Raw genomic sequence first — 19,710 nt, 5'->3', positions numbered from 1 at the left:
AGGTCCTAGGCCTATTTGTATATGTTTATGTCCTCCCCTATTGACAGGGCCTGACACATCAAATAGTCTTTTGCAGTAAATAGGAGATTTATCTTGTAGCAGTTTGTGCATTTCCAAAAAATCTTTGGAGATCCATATCCATAACCCACGTGGATAACAAGATTTGGTGTATAGAAGTGTGGACTGGGGTGACAGGAAGTGAATGGTCCCTTAAGACGACTGGTGGGAGGAGCGGTAAACGTGTTTAATGCTGACATCATTCTGGAGATGGCAAAAATGGCAGAGGGTGATCTTGTGACTATCGAGGCTTGTGAGTAGAAAGTGAGAATAGGAACCCATTGTAGTATGGGGAAGGGCGAAGGCAAAAGTGCAAGAAACTGTTCGGGCACAGTTGAGACTCCAGCACAATGGAAGAGAATCCCCAGTTGAGGTAACAGAGAAATATGTTAGAAGCACGGTTATGGAAGGTAGTGGCATAGAAACTGGTGTCTCAAACTGAGAGAATGAAACAGAACCTTAATTGAAAGTGGGGTGTTTATTAATTGTAGTCCCACTAACTGTGAGTGATGACAATGAATATTACCAGATAGCATATACCCAGAAACACAGATTGGGGTCAAGGAAGGATAAAGGTTGTCGATGGATGAGGGGATGGTGGGAAAATTGTGGGCATTGAAAGCAAATCAATTTTTCTTTTTCCTAGCTCTGGATGAGAACGGATTGTGGCACTGATTCTGTTGATACACCAGAGAAAAGTGTTGAGAGGGATCCTGATAGTTTGTGAACATTCCTTGGACCACTCTAACACACAAGATCATATAACAGTGGTCCATGCAGGTACCTGTGGCCACACCTTTTTTATTTGGCTAAAATGAGACAACTTAAAAGAAGTTTTTCATTGAGAGAACAAACTCAGCCAGAGAAGGGAAGCTGGTGATGAATGTGACTGTTCATCCATTCAAGGAAGAAGCAGAGAGCCTTCAGATTGACCTGGTATGAAATGGAGTTGCAGAGAGCTTGGCCATCTTGCTGTCATGCTCACATTTCTGTCCTTAGCCTGCTGTGGTGTTCCAGTGAAGCCCAAAACGAACTGGAGGAGCAGCATTCATTTTCTATTTGTGTTTTATTATCTTCAGGACTCAACAATGAGTTGAATGGATTCAGACCATGAACTTCATCTCCATTTTGTTTGTCATGCCTTCTCTCACCTCATGATCTCTAATCTTGGTGTTCTTTTTAATGTTTTTCTGACCCACCTTCCCATTCTACTTTCTCCTCCTAACTTTTTTTCAAAAGAATCCTAGCGTCACACAACATCGAAACAGACCTCTCAGTCCAAACCATCCATGCAGAATATAATCTCAAACTAAACTTGTCACACCGGCCTGCTCCTGACCCATATTTCTCCAAACCTTTGTTGATCATATACTTATCCAAATGTCATTTAAACGGTGTAGCTGTGCCCACATCCTCCACTAATTCAGGAAGCTCATTCCACACTCAAACCACCCTTTTGTGTTTCAAAAAAAATTGCCCCTCATCTATTTTTTTTTATTAAATCTCTCTCCTCTCAACTTAGTGTTCCTTTAGTCTTGAAATTCCCCATTCTAGAGAAAAGGCACCTACCATTAACCCAACCTATACTCCTAATGATTGTATAAACTTCTATAAAGTCACCTCTCAACTGTCTGTGCTCTAGTGGAAAAAAGTGCCAGCCTATTGTGCCTTTCTTTATAACTTAAACCTTCCATGCCCAGCAACATCCTAGTATAATACCCTATTCACTTGCCCACTTTTCAATTTTGAAGAAGTTTCATATTGAACTGTTAACTCTGTTTCTCTCTTCGCAGATGCTGCCAAATTTCCTGAGTTTCTCCAGCACTTTGTTTTTATGTCATAAGTGAAAATGTTGTTTGGCACGCATCATTTCTGGTCTCTGCTTATTCTGCTAAATGCACACTTTATGTAAGCTGTTAATTATTTTCCTATAATAAAGAAATGAGACAAAAACTCAATGTACAGTTCCTTGCTTTGCTTTGCTCCCTTTTTGTTAAATAATGATTGCATTTGTTAGCTCCAGTTTTTGCATATAGTTCTGCTCTTTGAATTCCTAATAGCTAGCAGCACTTCATTAATTTTGCTTTAAGATTCTAGGTTCTCTCTAGGCATTTAGTTTGTGCAGTTTGCTTGTGGCATGATTTCCCAAGTGACTTGATGATATGACTTGAAGGCTAATATTGTTTAAAGCAACTAGGCCAGGATAGTCTAAATGCTGCTCCAAGGAAATATTGATTTGAGAATCTCTCAATTTGTGGAGCAAGTTTTGGATTAGCTGTTTTATTTACAATGTCAAAATATTGGTGACATCCATACAAAGTGTAATTGTTATATTTCTGATAATATTAACTTTTGAAGCAACCTTGTATTGACTATCAAATATTTTGCTTTCTCAATGAAATCCGGCTACATCAAAGTCCTTAGTAAGGACAACTCAGTGACTTGGTGTAGTTTTATTTTTCATTCATGGGATGTGTACATGAAAAACAGCATTTATTGCCCATTGCTGCCTCAAATAGCAGTGGAATTTTTTTTTAAGTAAAATGATTAAATCAGCATTGTTTTATACAAATGTGACCACTTCATTGGCACATACTGGTGCCATCTTTTAAATTCTTAAACTGCTATGTGTTAGCAATCAAACTCTTATATTCCTGGAGTTTTGGCCAAGACACTCAATTATTAGTTAAGTGACATAATGACACCACAACCATATTGTGATCAGGCATCTTCACTACTCCATGGCATTCAAAGGTAACTTGAAATACATACATTTAACTTAAAGCTGGGGGGAAACAGTATTGTAGTCTCAGAAGCACCAGTTGTCAGTTTGACAGAATACTCCGCACTTGTCTGGATGAGTGCAGCCCAAAAACATTTCAAGAAGTTTGAAATTATCTCGGACAAAGCAGCCTACTTAAGTGGCTCCGCACCCACAAACATTCGGACTCAAGGTTATTCCGATGCTCAGTACTTACGAGATACACTGCAGAAATTCTCCATGATGTCTCAAAATCCTTCCACATCCTTGACTGCAATCATTTAGAAGGGCAAGGGAACGAAACTGCTCAAGTTTCCCCTTCAACCCATTCACTTCTGATTTGGAAATATGTCACTGCTCCTTCGTTGTCACTGGGTCATAATTCTGGAGCTCTCAACAGCATTGTGAGTAAACCTATGCCAAATGGACTGCACTGTTTCAAGAAGACACTTCTCCATCTTTTGGTGGGTAGCTGAGAATTGACAATTAATGATGGTACCCACATCCTAAGAATTAATGAATTTTTAAGGTTCCAGGCTAATGCTGTGAAGCATGGGCTCATCTCATCGGAGCAGCTGGTGAAATACAATTAATCACTAGTGCTTGTACTGATGAATTCTAAAAGACATTGTTGATACGCTGGGTCCGTGGGTGGTGGTGGTCAGGGAACCAATAGAAAGTAAAAGTTAACTTCCTGTCACCCTCGTCAGTTTATCTGTTTGATGCATTTGTCCATAGCCAGAGTTGTAAGAACGACCACACTATGGCCATAATGGGGACAAGATCCCGTCATGTTGCGTAAACTAACATGGTGGTAAACCTAATATATTTTAATCATATCTAGCAACTGAACTGGATATCCATGCAGTATAATGGACCCTCAGCAACAAAATTCTATTTAATCACAAACTGTGGTCTTGTAACCCAGCATATCCCTCTCTTCCAATGCAATCAAAACACTGTCAATCCTGGCTCAATGAGGAATTGCAGGACGGCATGCCAGAAGTAACGCCAAGCATATCTTAAAAATGAGTTGTCAACATAGTGAAGCAGCAACAGGGCTATGGGTATACCAAACAGCAGAAGCTTCATGTGATGAGTTTAGCTGTTCCACAACCAAGATCTAAGACCTGCAGCATTATCAGATCCAGTCATGAATGTTAGTGGACAATTAATCAACCATCTGGAGGAAGAGCTGCCACAAATCCTGTCTTCCCTCAATGGTGGGGAGGCCAGCAAAAATGAATGCTGAAGCATTTGGACTCATCTTCATCCAAAGCTGCTGGATAATCCATATGACCCCACCCCTACCCCCAAGGTCCAAAGTATTAAAGACAGTAGACTTCAGCCAATTCGATTCATCGGCTGGAGGCACTAATTTTTGCAAAGTCTCTGGACTCTAATAACATTCTGGCAATAGTTCTGAAGTCTCGTGGTCAAGAATTAGCCACATTCTTAGCTGAGCTATTCCAGTAAATGTACATTACTGCCATCTACTTGGCGATGTAGAAACTTTTACAGGTATGTTCTGTCCACAAAAAGCAGGACAAATCCAAACCTGGCCAGTAACTTCTGTATCAGTCTGCTCTTGACTATCAAAAAAATGATGGAAGTTGTTGTCAACCGTGCTTCTTTGCAAGTTTTATTCGCTGATTGGACATGAGTGGCCCAGTCAGTGACAGTATTTATTGCTTTTCTGTAGTGGTGAGCTGCTTTCGTGAACACTGCATTTTCAAGGGATATTTACTCGGTAATAACTTGCTCGCTGCTGCCCTCTTTGGTTTTTGCCAGGGCCCTTCTGCTCCTGTCCACTTTAGCGTTGGTTCAGATATAGACAAAGGAGTTGAATTTGATCGGTGAAACGAACGTGACTGCTGTTGACTTCCAAAACTGTATATAATTGAGTGTGATACTGAGGAGCCTTGAGAAAACTTGGAATTGATGGAAATAGGCAAAAACTCGCTTGTTTATCCTCAACAACAGCAACCATTTACCTTTGCACCAGGTATGACTCCAATCATTTCAATGCCAGGACATCACTACTAGATTTGCTTAGGATCGATTCCCTGCCCTAAACATTTTCAACTGCTTTATCATTGATCTTCCTCTCATTTTAAAGATCAGAGTGGAAATGTTTGTCAATGATTGCACTGTTCAGCATCATTCCCAACCTCCTCCGATACTGAAGCAATGGACATGAAAAACAGGATCTGGACAACATCCAAGTTTGAATGAATCATTGGTATGTCACATCATGCTGGACAATGACTGTCCAACAACGAAACCTACCCACTAGCAAAACTGAATCCCTCATTGTCAACATTCTGCATTGTACCATTAGCCAGAAACTGAATTGGACCTTCCACATAAGTATGTGGCTACAAGGACTGGTCAGAAACTGCGAATTCTGTTTCCTGATTTGCCAAAGCCAATCCACTATCTGCAAATCAGGAGTGTGATGGGATACTCTCCGCTTCCCTAGATTAGTACATCTCCAAAAGCAATCTAAAAGCTTGATCTCATTCGGGACAAAACAGCCAAATTGATTGGCACCCCTCTTTACCACTTTTTAAAATTTTGATTTCCTTCCAGTATCAACTCGCAGTGCCTGCAAGTATGTCCCACCTATAAGCACTGTAGATGTTCACCATGCTCTTTTCGACAGTAAATTCCAAACACAAGATTTCCACCACCTAGAAATATAAGGGCAGCAGAAGCATTAAAATGCCATCAACTACAAGTTCCCCTTCAAGCACCACAGCATCCTGACTTAGAGCTATATCATTCCTTCACTTGCTGGATCAGAATCCTGGAACTCCTTCCTCACAACCATACAAGTCCCAAACTGCATGAACTGCAAAGTCTCCAATGTGGCTTACCACATTCTCGAGGCTAGTAAAGCATGGGTAATAAAAGCAAGCTGAGTCAGTGGCTCAGTTCTTATGAAAAGAGAAAAATAAATTATAATTTATATTGTTTTATTGACTGCAGTTGTTTTGCCTCCGTTTCCATTTTGGAGATGGATACCAACAACCAATATTATGTTGGCTTTGGCTGACAGCCAAAGAATAAAATCTGAGAGTAGTCCATTAGTTTGCTGTCAGTCTTCTACTATCTTGGAAATCCCATTTAATCCCGTAATAATATTCCGCATGATTGTTCACTACTGATTTTGTTGTTGTGCTTTTTATCATTTAGAATAACTTTGAAAGTGTTTGTTATCAATGGTTGTGATTTTTAAAATCTGTTTTCATGCTGAGGGTGTTGCTGCAAAATTGTTTCTGTTGCTTATCCCAGGTTGTCTTTAGCATAATGAACTGTCATCTTGTAAACCAATGCATCCCTGTTGTGCTGTTCCCATGTTAGGCGTGGATTTCAGGACAACGAAAGTGTACCATTATGTGTCATTGTCACAGTTGTGGAAGGATGGTTTATTGGAGTAGGGTTTCCAGGCTCCGTTGCTCTATTTCCTTTTTTTGTACTGCATAGACTGGGTCATACAGGAAACAGGCTTTTTTAGTCCAACCAGTCCATGCCAATCATAATTCCAAGCTAAACTAGTCCTGCCTGCCTGCACTTGGTCTGTATCTCCTATATATTCCTTATTCTTTTAAAAGTTGTAACCGTATCCACGTTGACCACTTCTTTTGGGAGTTCATTTCACACGAGCCACCATTTTCTGAAAAAAATTGCCTGCCATGGCCTTTTTAAATCTTTGTCCTCTCTTTTTAAAAATATGCCCCCAGTCTTGAAATCCCTCACCCTAGGAAAAAACTTCTGCCAATCACTTCATCTATAATCCTCTATTGTATAAACCTCAAGGTCACCTCTCAACCTCTTGTGCTCCAGTAGAAAAAGTGGCAGTTATCCAGCCTCTCCCTAGAACTCAAACTCCCAGCAACATCCTACTAAACCTTTTCTAAACCCTTTTCCAGCTTGATTAAATCCATCCTATAATAGGGTGACCAGCACTGTACACAATACTCCAGAAGAGGCCTCATCAACATCCTGTACAACCTCAACATGACATTCCAAATCCTCTATTCAAACTTCTGAGCAATTAAGGCAAGCATGCAAACACCTTCTTAATCACCTAAGTGTGACGCAAGCTTCAAAGAATTATGTACCTGAAATACATTCTATCTGTTCCACAACACTCCCCAAAGCCCTACTAACTGTATAAATCCTGCCCTTTGTTTGTTTTACTGAAATGCAGTACCTTGTTTTACCCAAACTGTTAAGTCCTGAAGTTGGCCTTTTTTGTTTGCTCTTATCACTTTTGCACTTTTTAAAAAATTTCTTTCTTATTCTTTTCTCTCACGCAATTGCTCACATGCACTCTTCCATTCTTCCCCCTGCTCTGCTCCCGCCCACCCCCTCACTCTCCTGCTATCAATGTCTCATGCCAACAGCCCCACTCACTGTCTGGCTTGTGCACTCTTCTTTACCCCACCCCCTATGTCATTGTGCAAGAAATACAAAGAACAGGGTCAATTCCTTGATAAACCAATTATCGTTGTACATTTCGGGCCTGTGAGGAGGTGAGTTTTGGGGTCATGGGGCACTTCACATAATTTTTAAAGTCTTTGAATGTACTTTTTTATTTATTGTAACTTCTATGCATCTAAATAACTGGTATATGATTCTGTATAGCATCTAGCCATTTACATTAGTTTAAAATAGTTACTTGAGTGAAGGATGGATGTTGATTTTATAAAAATGCGCTTTTTGTAATGCCTTTTTAAGGTTGCATTGTTCAAGCAACATCAAAATATGACTCGTAAATATAGTGCTTTTTTTAAAAATCAAAGTAAATTTTAGAATTATTCTAGGACACTGTCCAATTTGCTAGTTAATGTCAAGTTTTGTGTCCAATGCCATGCAAATGAATGTGATTAGAAATGTGAAAATAAACGTGCTGTACTAAATGTCAATTCTACCTAAAGCAGAAACAGTACCCCATTGAGTCATGTAGCAAAGAAACCACTCGAGCAGCTGATATTTTTGGTGGATGATATTGAGGTTCATGAGTTTTATCTACTCCATCCTTCCAATAAGTGAGCTGAATTCCACTGCACTCTTGACATTTTATTGATTTATACACATGTCAAATGCACTCGATGGAAGATTTTAGATCTCAAATGAAACAGTATATTTATTTGCAGCACTCAGAATCAGTGATTTCTGCCGTTACTAAGCACAAGTGAGAGTATTTCAATGGTTAAGGCATACATACTGGATGAAGACCAAGAACCTTGGAACGTAAAGGAATGAAGGTCAGGCAGATAAAGGCTATGTGCGAAACTAAAGCTGAGAAAGTGGAATTCTACATAATTGCTTAAATTGGAAACAATAGTCACTTTTTGGGTGGTAACTGAATTGAAAGTGTGTTGCTTTTTTTTTCAATCCAAAACTCATGCCGACTACTGAATTGAAATGCATGAACAAACTATCTATAATTCTGCAGTCATTGCCACTGCTGAAAGAGTGAATAATGCTTGGATTTAAAGCCAAAAAAAGCTGACATTTTAGATATTCATTTTAATGTGTTATGTTAAATTCTTCAAACTTCACTTTATAAAATTGTTTTCATTTTTCCCATAGATAAGTTAAGAAAAAGACTTAGCAAAGCGAGAAAATCACCAAAAAGGAAATTTGCAGATAATCAAGGAAAACTGCACTCCCCTTCTAAATGCCGTAAATTATCGAGTGAAACTCTGAAAGAGTGCAAAAACTGGTCAGTATGGCAAAAAATGTATTCATTGTCAAGTTATAGCCATAATTAGCATTGTGGCTTAAATAAATTTGTCTCTATAGACAAGTTGCTAATTTTTTTAAAATTCTGAATCTCAAATATTTATGATTGCATCTCTGACCCTCACTGTCTATTCCTTCTAACTCCATTTGCTCTGTGCCCATCTCTGTCTATATCTTTGCACTTGCAACATTGTTTATCTCTGCCATGGATGCCCAGGTCTTCAGCAAAACCTCAATGTCTTTAATCTTGGCCATCCCCATTACTCCCTTTCCAGGTTCTTCTTTATTTATAGAATTCTTTCCCTCTCTTGTACATTAGGATTTGCTGCTGTGCCTATTCTTTTTCCCAATATTTTCAATCTGGGAAATTTTGTGAAGACTGTTAATTTCACCGATCCTTGTGGTTTTTCAATTCCATTATGTGTATGTTGTATATTGAGAAAATCCTTTTAGTTTTATTAAGTACTTCTAATATGCCCTTATGTTTTTCATTATAATCACTTGACCTTTTCAAACTTTGGACAGAGCATCTGCGAACATGCTGCCTGTAATGTGTATAATTTTTGGCATAAATTATTATACCATTGAACTTCTAACAGGATAGTTTGAATTCTTAACCACTCATGTTTTGAGATGTTTGGGATTATGGTCAGATGACACTAATATTTCACCTTGGTTATTTGTTATGAATACCTCAGATTGTCAAAGAAGCAAAACGAGATTCAAAGCTGCTTTTTCAATTGCTGAGAACATTACTTTGAAACTTAGTTATTCCTCTAATCATAATAACCCATCATTCCATACACTCATGTCACCGAAAGCAACAGCTGTTTGGAATGACATACTACAGTTTAGGACAGTCAAACTGTGCTCATTTACTAAAATGGCCTTTATCTTCTCGAAGGCTGTCTGACAAGACTCTGATTTGATATTCACATTTTCGTCCGTGGATTCGTCAATGGTGTGACTGAACTGAAGTTAGAGACAAAGACCTGCTAGAGTCCATATCATGGAATTGTAGTATTCCATTTTCATCTTGGATACAGGATAGGCCATTATTGCCTGAACTTTACCTTCTCGAGGCGCTGCTTGACCCTGGCCTATAATAGCCGTAAATGAATGACTTTGACTTTGGCCTTGGCAAGCTCAGTTTTTACCAATTATACTGTGAATTCACCTGTTTTAAATCTCTGTTGGACAGACTAAATATTTAAAATGAACTTCCCACCTGACACTGTTCTAGTAGGTCAATAATATGTATGACACAATTGCTCGATCTGGTAATCACATGGTTGAATAACGTCTGAGGCATTCTTCAAAACAAATGGCGTGACTTTATACCAAAACCGGTTCTACACTGGGGTTATAAAAGTGGCGGTCTCATGATATGTCTGAGGAATTTGCCAATAACCTTTTAAGCAAATTTAATCTTGCTAACAAATATTGAATTCCCAACTCTCTCAATACAATCAAGTCATGGATTTGGAGAGCAAATCGTTCTTTGTTACTGCATTAATTTTGCAATAATCAATGCACAACCTCTGACTGATGGGATTTTGCTACCAGTTCTACTGCAGATTCCAGCTCTGTTTAATGATACCTTTATCCAATGCAAATTGAACCTCCTGTCTGACCTGGGCACATATACTAGGATTGTCTCCTGAGGGTTCTTTTCACTAGGCATGGCATGTTTTTAGATTAAACTTTATAAATAGCCAGAAAGGTCTAACTTGGTTTATCCACATGTGCAGACTCATGGTCTCCTTTAACAGCTCAGCCATGCCCCTTTCTCAGGAAACTAGTGCTATAGGTTCTCTAACCTCTTCAACACCCTCGTTGCTAAGTTTTGTTATAGGAGGTTCTATTTAAAAGCCACATCTCCAACTGATCATTCAGGTGTATTTGTATCACTATTTCCCTCTGGAATCACTTGGAAAATGATCACTAACTGATTATCTTTCCAATTAATTTTTTTTTCAAAATGCATAACACATAACTGTTGATTTCTTTTACTTCTATCCATTGCATGGATTACATAGTTTACCTCATACAGTTTCTTTTTACCATTATAAGGTTCATAACACTGAGCCTTCAGTGGCTAGCCAGGCATCAGAGCTGATACCTTATCGCCAGGTTTGTAAGTATGAGTCTCAGCTGGTCAATTCTGAGTTTTCTCTCATTGGCTGGAAAATTTTAAGATGTTCCTGAGCTACTGTACAATTTTATTTGAAAGGCTTTCTTGGAATTTGGACACAATCTCTGAGATTAATTTCTTCTCTGTATCTGAGGTCTATCCTTAGTAAATTTAAGGGGTCCTATCGCTTCATATCCATAGACTAACTCAAAGGGACTGAAGCAAGTTGAATCATTTGGCACATCTCTTACAATAAACAACAGTTATACATTATATCTCCATCCTGATAATTCTCAAAACAGCAGGCTACTATGCTGCTAATAATTTTTCAGAGGGGCCTGCTAGTAGGGATCATAAGCAAACTGCCTCAGCTGTCTTGTTATACATTGCCATTTTTAAAAATTCATTTATGGAATGAGGGTGTTGCTGGCTAGGCTAACGTTTTACTGCCAATCCCTGAAATGCTCAGAGGGCAGTTATGAGTCACCCACTCTGCTGTACCTCTGGAGTCATGTGTAGACCAGACATGGATGGCAATTTCTTTCCCAAAAGGACATCCGTGAGCCAGATTTCTGACGATGGGTCCAGACCCAAAACTTCAGGTTGCCTGCTCCTCTGATGCTGCTGGGCCTGCTGTGTTCATCCAGCTCTACACCTTGTTATCTCAGTGAGCCAGATGGGTTTTTCCAACAATCAGCTTACAGTCATCATTAGACTCTTGATTCCAAATTTTTATTGAGTTCAGATTCCACGAACTCCCATGACAGGATTCGAACTCTGGTTCCCAGAGCATTACATGGGCCTCTGGATTAACAGTTCAGCAATAGTACCACTAGGCTATCACCTTTCCTGTTTGGATGGGCAATAAATGCTGGCAGTGAACAAATTGTTCAACCTAAAGGAATTTTTAAAAAGTGACATGAAGTTTGACCCCTGGTTGGACTGAACTTCTTTCGGTAACTCATAGTTGACTTGAAAAAATGGATTGTAATTGCAACACTTGCTATAAACTTTCTCCAATTAGTCAAGTACAGAATATTTAATCCCTGATTTGACTTTGGGCCTGGATCCAATACTGGAACCTCACTGAATGGCTTATCAGAAGTTGAAACTGCTGTCAATAAACCTGACTTGATCAATGTTGTGTCTTCTCAACCATCTCATGTGTATGCCATGCTCTATAAAATTTTAACCACCTCTCCATATAACTCTGGCTAATAAAAGCACCTCATAGTCTTAGCCTGAGCCTTGTGATCATCCAAATGTCCATTAGAATTTTGTGGGCAATCCTTAAAATTTCCAGGAAGTAGCCATAAGGGATAACCATCTAATGCCTTACTGTTCACTCCTCATCTGGTCTCTGAGAAGCTCTGCACTTCCTAATCAAAAGATGGTTATACTCACATCTTCACAGACTCCATGTCAGTGCAGGAATGAGCACTGCAAGCCAGAATCTGCCTTTGGATCTCAATCAAATATGATCTGCTTCCTTTAGGGTCTTCAACCCCATTCAATTTCTCAAAAATCTCTGTCAACCAAACTTGATTTGCCTTCCCCAGTTCGCCTTATCTTGTATAGGCCAAGGCCCTGGGGCCTTGTTGCAACACAATCTGGTAAATATCCAGAATGTTCCTCCTGCAGGACCTTGGGTTCCTCACAACAACCGGCTTTGCTGAAAACTTTTGAAGGTGTCTATACCTGATCTCTTGCCAGATCATTTCCCAATAAAATACAGACCCATTTCAATAAGCAAAATGTTATAACTCCATTTACTAAGTATCTTTGTAAATTTAACTTTAGGAGGACGTGTCCCACAGAGAGATTTTTCCATCCAACAAACCATCTGGAGGGTAAGATGTAGCATCCACCACCATCAATGAGTATTTCCCTTAGATGTCTAAGAATATTAGCTTGTCCGCCGCCTGCACACCTCTCCGTCCACATAATGTGAATTGTAGAGTTATGGGAATTTTATCAATACTGGGTCAAGCCACCTGCTTATTCTAAGCTGGCCTATTAAGATGGTAGATTTTGAAGAAGCATGGCACAACTCTACCAATGCTATTGCCTCGTCACCAACTCCATTTACTGCTACAGTGTTTTCTGGAAACAGACTGGACGTTCTTGCCAATACGACAGGGTTGGATTTTGATTTCCATTAATCTTCGTTCACGTGCTCTGGAACTTCATTTTCTAGAACAAGACGAAATATGTTTCAGTTCCTTCCACACAGAGTTTATGAGCCAAATGTTCCTTGCCAAATAAGAACCAGCAATTAAATCTTGACTCATCAAATCTGCCTGCTATGTGCTGTTCACATAATTAATGTCTTCCTCCGTACTAATCAAATTTTCTGTCTTATGCCCTTTTTTTTAGCAATTCAAGGTTTTCCCTTACTTCTGGTCTCCAAACATTTCTTTCTTTATTCCCTTCTTAGAGTTTCAAATCAAATTTTCAAATCTCCTGTTCTCTTTCCAGTTTAAGTTTCTTCATTTCCCTGTTTCATGTGCAAATTGCTTCATTTGTAACTGAATCCCAGCCAACTCAGTCTACATTTGTCTGGATTATGTTTTTTCTCTGTTCTAGCGAATGCTGATTTGGCCTCCTTTTGTGGCAATAGGGAATCAGCTTGTGTGCAATATCTGGACAACGTATTCTGGAAACTCACTACTCTAGGAAAGGAGGGCCTACATGAAATCTAGTCTTGTACTACTCTTACATAATTTAAAAGCATGAAACCTGATTATGGTTCAATCTGCCCCACCAAAATAATTAAGCCCTTTTATTCTAAGTACATCTATTAGATGACCTTCAAAGCCATGGTATTTCAAAGAAAACAGACCAAACTTGTTAAAGTCTACGTAAATAACTTTAAGCTTGGAAGTTCTCTGAGCATATCCCGAGACTGCTGCATCACCCAATTTGAGTGTGAACCTGAACTGGGCACAACTATAGTTTCATTCTAAGTAAGGACCTGCAAACAACTAAATGGTGTTCTTTGATGTGGCTCGCATTAATCCCAATATTTTGTTTGCTTTGGCTGCATGTTACCCGCATTAATCTGAAATTTTAATCTATGCATAACACTCAAGTTTAGTCCTGATATCTCCTTGTGTGGATTGATGTCACATTTTATTTGAGAATGCTCCCGTGAATTGCTTTGGACATAACTAAAGAAGTAGGAGGAATGACTATGTGATCTTTCAAGCCTGACGCACCATTCACTACTTTCATGCCAATGACCTTGTTCAACTCTGTTTTCCTGCCAGTTCCCTTTTTGCTCCATTTCCTGAGAGATAAAAAATGTATCCATGAACATGCACATGCAGAGCATGTTTAAATGTCATAAGTTGTTCATTTTTAGCCACCTTCAGAAATGCTCAAACTTATCAGGTCATATCCTCTACTAATATAGCCCCATGATGAGAAGGGCTTTAAACATGAAATGAGAATGCGCATCCAACCTGCCACATTAGTACCTATAACTGTTTGGCAGTAGCAGGCAAGTGTTCAATTTACTATTTTCTTTAAATTAGGTTCCCACAGCCTAATTTAAATTGAAGAGAAATCTTTCAGGTTTCCAAGGGCACAGTAATCTGGTACTTAAAGGGAGGAAGCTGGCAGTTGAGAGCTCCACAAAGTAAGTTCCTTTTTGGACAATTCTCTTAAGTCAAGAAGAGCAAGAATTCACCGCCCAATCTCCTTTTCTTCTCACAATGGTTTTTTTTTCCAACCCCTCGCCACCTCTTTTCTTTTTGGCTCTTTTTAACTTCATGTGTGGTCACTGTCTTCTTTTGCTCTCATTATTAATTGTCAAGGGTTCACAATGACAACATCCAATCAAGGTGGCTGGCTGCAAGATGGGAATTATAAGGCAGAAAAATCATAATTTAATTCTTGCCATTAAATTCAGCAAGATTTCATTGTCCTTGGCTTGCCAGGTTTTCACTGCTCTCCCCGTAAGTGTGAGGGCCTGTGTATCTTTTATTTTTGGTTTATTTTGATTTGAAAACCAATCTTTCCATGTTTGTTTTAGCCTCATGGCTGTTGCTTGTTAGAAAAGCAAATGAGAGTGATTCCATTGTTAAAGTTGTAAAGCAGTTCACAAAAATTATTAGAAAGTTGCATGTTTGTTTTATTACAGACTATTAAAATTGCTGAATATTTTTCAGTCGTTAACCTCATTTAGAAAATATTGCTCTATTTTAACTATTTCTTCAACAGCCAAATATTTACGTCAAAATCCCATACAGACATTTTGAAAGACTTAAGGTCACAAATCAAATTGAATGTCATCTCAAGAATTTATGTTGACAGAACAAATGTCTGGGAAGGAGCTCTGAGAGAGATGAGGCGCAAGGCATTCAGCCCCTCCAGCACAATTTGCATTCAATTTTCAGATACTGCTAGAAAACTTCAAGTTGGTGACCTGGGAAATTCCTGTCATGAATTTTTTCATTTGCTGATGCATCATCTTGCGCATTCACTTTTGTTTGAAGGCTCTGCTACCTCAAAGAACATAACTCTAAACTCTCGAGGTTAGTTTTATAAAAGTTTAGAATTATAACTATTTTCAATTTATTTGTAATTGCATTTAATCTTGATGTAGTATATGTGAAGATAGATGCATTGCTAAATAATACTTTGTTAAATTGATAATTGTCTTAAACTACGCACATTCATTTTTCCATAACTTGTGTATAGTCTAATACGAGAGAAATTCCTTTAGAAGCAGAAGGTATTAGAAATGCTACATAGAATACGCTCCCTACCTAATGGCTTTAGAACTCCTAGAGAAGAGAATAGAATAGAATTCCAGGAAAAGGGAGCCGGACAGAAAATAGGGATGAACCATCCCAAAAGAACTTTGGAGAACTTTGGTATAGAGAAGAGTCGGCTAGAAGGCCTTCCATGAGAATCTAGTACTGTCCAACATTGTAATAATAAAGAACAGAAGATGAATAATCCTTCCAGCTCTCCCTGCCAAACACCCTCTTTCCCCTACCCCACCCACCACACCACCTCATGCCTTCTATCCACTCCTTTTGTCCTTGATTCTCATACTAAGATATGCCATTGAGCCTATGAGGAATGGTGGTATGGCCCCCATGCCAAGTTATGTCCTTGTGCCCATCCCCATTGTCTTTATGGCTTTATGCTAACTCATTTCATCAACACAACATTCTTTCCTTTCATCTACCATAGCAATTACCTAGTATTTACTGTTGACAGATCTCTGGACCCAATGCAGAGGTGATATAAAATAAAGTTAGTTGGTGTGTGTTGCAGTTTTCATTTATTTTGTGAAAAAATTCTAATTTTTTTTTTAAGTACTAATTTATATTTCTTCTCAAATCAGAAACTTCAGCCTTCTAACAAGAAACATTTTATTTAAGTGCAACAACTGTTCATAGGAAACATAGTCCCACATCATTCAAAACCACATGTAACTATAAATCAAACTTATGGGAAAGTACCAATATAATGATGGATGGCTGGATACCAATAAAGTGAAATAGTAAACATCATATTTTTAACATTAACACTTTATTTTCAAAGATAGGGTTGCACTCTTAAATGCTTTGGCTCCCTTTTGACAGCTGCTGTTGATGTTTAATTTTTGATAGGTCTATTAGGAAGTTCCAATTAGTTTACCTGATTTTTCTACTGTTTACACACTTAGGCCTACTTTTAACAGTCCCAAAGGGCATCAGAACTCTTCCTCTCTTTATTTCTCTGAAGAGATGCACTGGTTGTCTGAATGAACATACAAAGCTTAGATCTGCATTGAGCAAATCTATTCTGCACATTGTGTATTTCACACAACAGAGGTGCCAGGTTCAGGTGTAAGTAGAGGCAGTTGATGAGGTGACTGGCTGCCTCCACGGAGCACAAATACACAAAACTCTGCCAACACCTGTGGAATTAGTAAATGCCGTGTTCCAAGCAGAATCTGGGAGTCCTGATCAATTCTGTAGTTTAAGCCTCTTGTTAAGAATGCCTATTGATGCTTAACAATCATCATTTAAATGAAAAATAAATGTCTGAATACCCCCTATTATGACAGTACACCCACCTGCATCTTTTTCTTTTACCTTGTGCTATTAAATTAGGAAGCTCAAAAATATTTTTGAATCCATTATATACCTATTTGGTGGAGTCATTATTGTAATGTGAAGGCAATAGATGTAGAATTCACATATTTTCCATCTTGCTGCCCTCTGTCATTGCAGCTCAAAAGTATATACACATGGTTTTTATATTTATTCCCTTTGTAGCACTTAGATGTGATTGGTATTATGAAGCAGGACGGATGATTGCAATCTCACTAGTTCATGGTGGTCCATCACCAAGCTTCTTCTCCAGAACTCTGTTTAGCTGTCTGGCCTATGGTCCAGAGGTAACTGAACCAACTGTGGAAGACGTCACACATGTTGATGTAACACAAAAGATTAAAAAGGTAAATTCTTAAAGATACTTGTACTATTTTTAATTATTGTTTTCAGGGCTACTAGGCTAATGCACTTTTTATTTTGTCAAGAGGAGATGGGGTCAAATCCAAGGGGAATTGCTTTAGCAGTGCAAGTCATCTTATCTGCTGCAAACACCATGCAAGGTGAGGAGTGAATGAAGTAAAAGTCCTTATGGTTGTAACCGCACAGCACACAGTTTTAAATTACTTGATCCATACTGGTAGTTCCTAGCAGGGAAACTATAAGGATACGTTCTGTGGGAAATTGAAAGAAGAATTCCTGTGTAATGAGAAACAGATGTCTCTGAGGTTGGAAGCTTTACTACGTTAAAAGGATGGGTTGCTTGAGTTATTGCTTACCTGAGAATACATGATGCAAGATGTAGTCCCAAATGTAGAAATCTTTCTAGTCGCACAACTGACATCCTTTATCTCCAACAGAGGGGAAAAATATCTCTAGGTGACATGTTAATGGTCAACAACTACACCCTGTTCAGTTTCTAACTTTATTTGGTTCCTACAGATAAAGGTGGCAATAAAACGAGAAACCACAAAACACTTGTGTACTTAGGAATGTTGTTACTCAACTTACTATCAACTATTTGGTATTGAATATTGTGTGGAAAATGTCTGGAGAAAAGAGACAAAATGCTTCATGAGCATCTCTGCATCATTTGAATGTTGTTGATCCATACGGTATATATTAGACTTACACCTGAATGGCTGACTCAAGATGCATATTTCTAAAGTGTAATCACCAGTCAGCAGGAAGGGAATCTGCCATTATAAAAGTGCAGTGTCCTAGATAAAGAGCAGCTGCTTAATCTTAGAGACTAAATGTATGTATTAGTCTACTTGGTGTGGATGAGTAAATTGGGCTTTAATCAAAACTACTCATGTTTTGTTATGAACTTCTTTCTAGGACTTCTTAACTAATCTGAAAAGCTAGCTAATTGAACTTTGCCTTCCAACTAATAAAGTAGACCTCTTTATAGAAACAAATACTGACTAATATTAACAGCACGCTCAAGACTGCTCAAAGGGAGGATCAGATAAATCTAGAGGTGCAGTAAAAGATCTTCTTGTCGATGAAAGAATTCTAAATGTTTACCTCACTTTTCAGACAGCTAAGTGTGTAAGTGAGAACAAGAGATAAGGTCACGAAGTAATTAGACAAGATATGTGATTCACCTAGAACATTGAGACAATCAGAAAATTAAAAAGACAATCTTTAAATTTCCTTTGTTATACAATTTTTGTCCATGGACTAACATTTGTGAATCTGTTCAAAAATTTAAAAAAAAAACATAGAATTATTGATCAGCCAACTTAATGTAATCTTGAGGTTGAAATTAATACTTAATCAGAAAGATTTAAGTTAATTAAAGACAGCCCGCATGAATTTGCTTTCAAAGATGTTGTGGAACAAAAATTCAGAAGACTCCTTTTGACAGAATATTTAGACAAAAGAAACACAGTGAATATGTTGTGAATTTTCAGATGATGTTTGGCAGGGCTTCGTTGATAAAAGTAGACTACACCATTTCCATGGGAACAATGCATGTAGATGGAAATCAAGTTAATTGATAGAAAGCAGAGTAATGTTTCTTATTTTTTTTTTAGACAAGAGGTGTTATCTCTGACAACTCCACGTGTTGAAATAAGTCTTTTCTTAAAAAAAACAAGCAGAAACTCGACTTAATTTCGAACGACACAAATAGGTAGCAGGTATTTTGTTGCAAAGAGGAAATTGATTAATAGATGGAGTGGTGATGATCAATTTAATTTTAGTAAAGTTGGTGCTATTTTAAAAGTGAGTGAGTAGTACGTTAAACAGTAAAGCTTTAAAAGAAGTCAGAAACAAATGGTGCAAGCGTGGGTGTGTGGAATGCGCTACCGGCAGCGGTAGTAGGGTCAGATACTTTAGAGACTTTAAGCGACTCTTGGATAGACACATGGATGATAGTAAAATGTAGGTACACAGGGTAGATTGATCTTAGTAGGATAATAGGTCAGCACAACATCGTGGGCCAAAGGGCCTGTTCTATGTTCTATAAATGTAAAACTCTTTGTATAAGTTGAAGGCATGCCAATAAAGCTAAAAATGTAGATTGCATAATAGCTAAGTTTGGACTTTGCATGATGTGTTTGCTTCTTTGTAGATTCGTTCAAATTATTTTGTAAGCCTGCAGTGAGAACATTGTCATTTCTGCCTAGTTTTGGGGATCTCAGTTTAGATCTAATGAGAGTGAAGAACTGAAATAGCTAATATTTGTAAGAGAAGTCGTAAATAAATTAATAAAACTAACAGGTTAACAACCCCTGCATCACTTTGGGTTTTTAAGTTGTGGCTATAGGAAGAAAAATGCATTGGTTTTGATTTTACACAGTTCCCTAGATCTTAGAATTAGAAGGTTATATTGTTGATTGAAAGGTTATAAATGTAACTCCACTATTCAAGAAAGTAGAGGGAAACCAATATCAGGTGACCTGACATTAGTATGGATATGTTCAAACTTTTTTGTTTGA

General features: G+C 38.2%; 1 protein-coding gene across 2 annotated transcripts in view; it reads left to right on the top strand.

Moving 5' to 3' along the window:
• The window catches only part of g2e3 (G2/M-phase specific E3 ubiquitin protein ligase), a 72,549-nt gene that overhangs the window by 36,221 nt on the left and 16,618 nt on the right, over nt 1–19,710 (top strand). For both annotated transcript variants that reach the window (XM_048538222.2, XM_048538220.2), the window contains exons 10-12: nt 8,423–8,555; nt 14,934–15,247; nt 16,988–17,169. In XM_048538222.2, coding sequence (XP_048394179.2) covers nt 8,423–8,555; nt 14,934–15,247; nt 16,988–17,169 — 629 coding nt within the window. The remainder of the gene's footprint in view (nt 1–8,422; nt 8,556–14,933; nt 15,248–16,987; nt 17,170–19,710) is intronic.

Source organism: Stegostoma tigrinum, chromosome 10 (assembly GCF_030684315.1).
Source record: "Stegostoma tigrinum isolate sSteTig4 chromosome 10, sSteTig4.hap1, whole genome shotgun sequence".
In the NCBI taxonomy this organism is placed as follows: Eukaryota; Metazoa; Chordata; class Chondrichthyes; order Orectolobiformes; family Stegostomatidae; genus Stegostoma; species Stegostoma tigrinum.
This window is presented reverse-complemented; position numbering and strand designations above follow the sequence as displayed.